The following is a 6,116-nucleotide window of genomic DNA, read 5'->3' on the forward strand; positions in this document are numbered from 1 at the left end:
CTATTTAATGTTTTTTTCCACGCGCACCAAATAGCAAAATGAACGTAGCCAAGGCACATATACCAGCCACCTCGACGAGAGATGACACATGGTTTATATTAGAATGCTCCCCAGTGGTTCAGCAGCAAGTCTGGGGGATTACGACGCTAAGAACTGGGTTTTCATACCCACAGCGGGTATAGAACACTTATAGCCAGCCCCTTGTGTAGCTTTGTGCTTAGCAGCAAACAAAAAACGTATAACAGAATTATTACAAAAAAGACCCCCCCCCCCCCCAATATCTTTCTGGTATTATAGCAAGTGGTTACACAGCATGACAATCGACATTCTTGGTACACGTGACAGTGGAGGTTGGTAATTACTTATGTACATATGCAGTTTTTTGTATGAATTACACGGAAGTTAGTTTATAAATCGAGAGATAGTGTTTAGTTTGAACAGTCTTTGCATGAAGTTTTATTTAGTTTTTCTTATGTTATAGTATCCCTTGCTAGGCGTTAACTTTGGAGCCTATGGTGCTTAAATTCGGGGTTCTATCTCCGCAACGAACACGTGGCAGATAGTTGCTTATTCTATTGCTTGCCCTCAGTGGCATAGCGGTATGTCTGCGTACTTACAACGATAGAAACCGGGTTTCGATAGCCCTGATGGGCAGAGCACAGATTGTCCATTGTTTAGCTTTGTGCTTAACTTTAAACAAACAAATTCTATTGCTTTGCGCTACGGCTAAACCTTATATAATGTTTTATTTACCAGTTTTAAGCCTGGACTTTGATTTAAAGTGTTCTGTTAAATTATCACTGTGTGAAAGATAAACTTTATTCAAAAACAAAAGAGCGACCATTTTTTTGCTGCAAAAAATGGTTGATTACAACGTCAAAAAACAAAACAAAAAACAACAACATGCAATCAATTTGGCTAAAACGCAGGAGCGGAACAACGATCTCACTGAGGTTATGGCCGGACGGTGGCGCGCTAGTCATTCCCTTGGCAACACGATCTGCACGAGACAGTGTTATTCGTGTTTAACGTGGGATACCAAGTTTCGTAGTGTAGTTTTGTATAGCTCTAGCTGGTGTAAAACTTGAAGAAGAAGAAAAGTGGACGGAAATATAAACCTATAGCTGTACTCGGCATGGTAGGCTCGCTGGCATTACGCTTGTTATTAGTTAATACCTAAACGTTTCTGTTTGTACAAGATACGTAGGAGTATTAGAGACTGCCCGCCTGCTCATCAAAAAGTATTCAGTGTTGATGTAACGGGTTAGGCTGATGGTTAGAAGTCGGTCCAGGGGTCGTATTAAGGAACTTACAGATCGTATTGAAAGAAACTTACTAACAGAAGCGATTATAAAACATAGGGACTCAGATTCTGCCAGTGTCCGTCTACAATGACCAGCACAGTGATTATTCTTCTAGTCATTATCTTGACCAGTTCGTATCACGCGAGATGCATGGTCACCTACCTGGCTTCTGACATGTAAGTACAAACGCATGAAATGTATTTTGTAAAATAAATAACTTTTTATTTAAAATTTTTCTCGCCCTCATAATTTTGGTCTTTAATTTCAAAATGCAAGTTAAAAAAAAAAGATGAATTTTTCCACAAAGTGCAAAATAATTCTTATAGATTGCACAATCTGAACTCCCATTTAAGGATCGTTTGGCCGAAACGTTGACCACCAAATTAATTTTCCCTTAAAACAATTTTAACTATATCTTTATATTTTGTTCACTCTATAGCCTAAATGCTTATTTGAGGCCCGGCATGGCCAGGTGGTTAGGGCGCTCGACTCGCAATCTACGGGTCGCGGGTTCGAATCCCCGTTACACCAAACATGCTCGCCCTTTCAGCTGTGGGGGCGTTATAATGTGACGGTCAAGCCCACTATTCGTTGGTAAAAGAGTAGCCCAAGAGTTGGCGGTGGGTGGTGATGACTAGCTGCCTTCCCTCTAGTTTTACATTGCTAAATTAGGGACGGCTAGCGCAGATAGCCCTCATGTTGCTTTGCGCGAAATTCATAACAGACAAATAAATGCTTATTTGATATTCGTTTTAGTGGTGTACTAAACAGATTTTAAAACGCCAAGTTAAAGCGATAATAATACTATATATATATATATATATACACACGTCATTTATATATGTGTATTTAACGTTGCTCGAATTCTATCGACTTCCGTTAGTCTTTTTCATTTAGTTTCTTGGAAAAACGTGACGGCTTAGATATATAGATTGCAGTTTAATTGGCCTAGGTCAGGGTTGAAGGTCAGCTTTCAAGGTCGGAACTTTTGGAGCATGTGATGTTACAAATCTGCCTATAACGACTCCACAGGTTAATCGAGTGTCTGTATTCTATGTTTTTGTAAGGGGTTGAAGTGTTTAAATTGCTGGAATGCTGAAAAACTTTTGAACTCGTAACACGATACACTAGCGTGTACTTGTTTTAAATAAAGGATTCAGAATGCAGTTCAAAACGTTTTATCTTAGGCAGTAGATATACAAGACTCTTTCTTCAATCCTTCTGACAAATTAACGAATTGGCACGTTTAAGATTTAGTCAAGAGCTCAGAGAAATAGCTGTAAGGAAACCAGACAAAGATTTAGAATTAATACAACCGCTGTTATTATCAACACTTGTGGAATAATATCCTCAACCACGAGTCGTGACAGTTAGGGTTATTCTATTTCATTTACGGTTACATTTAACACAGAGCTTTTATATCGGCTGTTGTTTGACATAGCCCATCCAAAGTGTAATCGTGCATATTTATCATCAGATTACTAATATAATATAGAGATTACAAGAATGGTTGTTGGCACAGTATAATGCGTAATAGTTATGTTTCTGATTAGGCTTAGCGTAGAAACAGAGGTTTCTGGGATTGATGCGATATTTCTGTTGTTTCTGTCCATTCTTCTCTCGTTCCTGTTTAGTCGTTATCTTTTAATTCTGTGTTGTTGTTGGTTGTTTTTTTTAATTATTCTTTACATTAGTGTTTCTTTTGTTAGGAATATGAATATATTGTAGTTTAATCGATAGTCCCCCCCCCCCCCAGTGGCACAGCGGTATGTCTGCGGACTTACGACGCTAGAAACCGGGTTTCGATACCCGTGGTGGGCAGAGCATAGATAGCCCATTGTGTAGCTTTGTGCTTAATTTCAAACAAACAAACAGTTTGAATCTATATGTCAATCGGTAAATGTTTAAGAAGATAAGTTTAAAGACACATTTCGCGTGGCGTATCTTTGTAAATTGATAGTTAATCTTCTATATCTGCGTTGTTACAGACGGTTGCTGTATCTATCAGATTGGCAAGAAAGTTGCAAAAAATAGTAACACGCATATTTTATGCAATTTGAGACTGCCCATATTCACACACATACACTTCAGGTTTAAGTGGCTGTCTGTCTGCTTCCAACTTTGGAGCCAGTTTTTAAACAAAAATATTTGAACTACACTAGTAGCCCGCAGAGAGCCAGACCAAAGATTAAGTAAAACATGATTTCAATATAAAAGTTTAAAAAATTGTTGTAATTCATGACTTGTTGAGTGTCTTCTTTCTAGGGTGTATTTTGTTCATCTTTATTATGATGAATAAGCTGTTGTACAGGTTTACAAGAAACGGACCCGTAAGAAAGCGACAAAAATACGTTCTACCATTGGACAAAGTCAGAAACTCGGAATGATCAAAGTTCAATAGTGATTGTGGTTTTGACGATAGCTCGGACCGATATCTTTAGGACGTCACTGAAAAATTGAGAAATATGTGCGAAAGCAAAATATATATATATATATAAAGTTTCACCTACATATTTTGTTTTGAACTTTCTAAGAAGTTTCACTAATTGTCGGAATAAACTATCAGTTACTAAGCAAACAACAGAGGAATTCTGCTACTGTTACTATCTTAAAATAAGTACATCGAACAGAACAGTTAGAGTATAATCCAAATCTGTAATGAGATTTCTATGACAAGGTAAAAACCATTGTAACAAATTAATGAGAATCACCCTCCAGTTCATTGTTAATTCAATCAGGCACTCGATGATCAGTGTGGTTATATAAAATGCACGAGGTTGATCATTCAGCCTATATTGTGTAGTTGTCACACTTGTTACTTTTACGTGGATTACAACATTTAAAATATATAGTACTTTATACCATGGTTTATGAATGATATATAGTACTTTATACCATGGTTTATGAATGATATATAGTACTGCACCTCATTGGATATCTGGCATACAGACCCTTATGTAAAGTTTGTTGTTTTCTACACATTGGTAAGGCATCCAGATGAGATTGTGAACACCTGATTTAATCAGCCTCAATTCAGGTAGGCTTTGGCTACAGTGAAACAGAATCAACATACAGCAGTTGTCTGCTCATGTTGTCAATGGTGAGTTGCCTTGTCCAGGTTTATAAATGGGTCCAGATTATGTTAACAATACTTTGAGACTCCCGTTCCTAAATTGAAACAGCCTAATATGATTATCAGGCTTACATTCGGCCACTACATCTCCACAAGAATGAAACATCCCAATGTCTTCTCCTAAGTCTACCATGGTTTATGAATCTTATATAGTACTTTATACCATGGTTTATGAATGATATATAGTACTTTATACCATGGTTTATGAATGATATATAGTACTTTATACCATGATTTATGAATGATGGCATCCAGATGAGGTTGTGAACGAATAACCAATGTGTAGATAACAACAGACTTTACATAAGGGTTTGTATGCCAGATATCCAATGAGGTGCGTTCGTTCACAACCTCATCTGGATGCCTTACCAATGTGTAGATAACAACAAACTTCACATAACGGGTCTGAATGCCAGATATCCAATGAGGTGCGCTTCGTTCACAACCTCATCTGGATGCCTTACCAATGTGTAGATAACAACAAACTTCTCAAAGCGGGTTTCTATTCCAGATATCTAATGATGCGCACTTTGCTCACAGTGAGACAAAAAACAAATAAACAAAATCAGCTGGTTTGAAGTAGTGCCAAGATCATCACGTCCAGTGCAACAAATGATAAGTGAAACAATATAGTCAGATAACAGGTTAAGTATTGGAGGATGTACCAACATATACAGGGACTACATCCTAATATCCTTTTTGATGGCATTGCTGATGTAATTAGCTCTGACTTCAGCCCAATTTATGACATGACTCGTCCCCACTGTGTTAAATTGATCGACAAGTTCCTTGAAGGATAGAAAGAGGACTCAGTGACGTGGCCTGGACACATAATGAACTCCAGTCCCATCAAGGATACTCTTACGAAGTAGATTACCTTGTGTCAGATGATTATAAACTACAGATGCTTCGGAAACAGTTAGTTTAGAGATTATAATTATTCTTCAGTGGTTTGTGCATTGTAATATCGTGCTTTAATTAGCTCACCTGAGAGTTTTACAAGCCTCTAATAACATGTTATTAGTTCAGAGAGCTCTATTTTTACATTATTATAAAGAGTTATGGAAAAGTAAATAAACTTCAGATATGGGATTGCTCCCCCTCTATTGTATGAAAATGAGCTGCCCGAGTAGTCATGTGCTGGACGTTCACTGTGTGATAGGTTGTCATGCAACGGTTAGACAGTGTCACACCAGCCTATTGTCTGGAAAAGTACAGGTAGTCATACTATTCCCAGCAGGAGGGTGGTGAATGCACTCAAGGCCTAAGGTACAGAAATGCAACATGAAAAATGTATAGAAGGTTTGGCTGGTGAAGGCTACTCCATGAAACTGTTTCGATATGAGCTGTAATGGAGATTCTGAAGCGAGTACGTGAAACTACTACTCTTGATAATCGTATTGGTCGAAGCAGAAAGTCCATACTCTCCAAGCGAGATGTCGAGTGAACCAGGATATCCATATTCTGTAGTACACGACAATTTAGCAGAGATCTTACCAATGACCTAGCTGTAAGTATAGATATGAATGTTACTTCCAGAATAGTAAGTTACACATTAGCACAGAGATGACTCAATGGATATGTACCTCAAACAGTGCTGCTAAGCAGAGAAAACCAAACTCAAATGACGAAATGGGATGATCAAAGCTGGAGGAGGCTGCTTTTTCCAGATAAACTCA

The 6,116-nt window shown here is 37.9% G+C and overlaps 1 protein-coding gene across 1 annotated transcript in view; it reads left to right on the forward strand.

Moving 5' to 3' along the window:
• The first annotated feature begins 1,047 nt into the window (after positions 1-1,047).
• LOC111088165 (multiple epidermal growth factor-like domains protein 6) overlaps positions 1,048-6,116 on the forward strand; it is a 115,838-nt gene continuing 110,769 nt past the window's right edge. The window contains exon 1 of the mRNA XM_022397351.1: positions 1,048-1,480. Within this exon, the coding sequence (XP_022253059.1) occupies positions 1,392-1,480 (89 nt within the window). The 5' untranslated portion in view covers positions 1,048-1,391. The remainder of the gene's footprint in view (positions 1,481-6,116) is intronic.

This window comes from Limulus polyphemus, unplaced genomic scaffold, assembly GCF_000517525.1.
Source record: "Limulus polyphemus unplaced genomic scaffold, Limulus_polyphemus-2.1.2 Scaffold3233, whole genome shotgun sequence".
Lineage (NCBI taxonomy): Eukaryota > Metazoa > Arthropoda > Merostomata > Xiphosura > Limulidae > Limulus > Limulus polyphemus.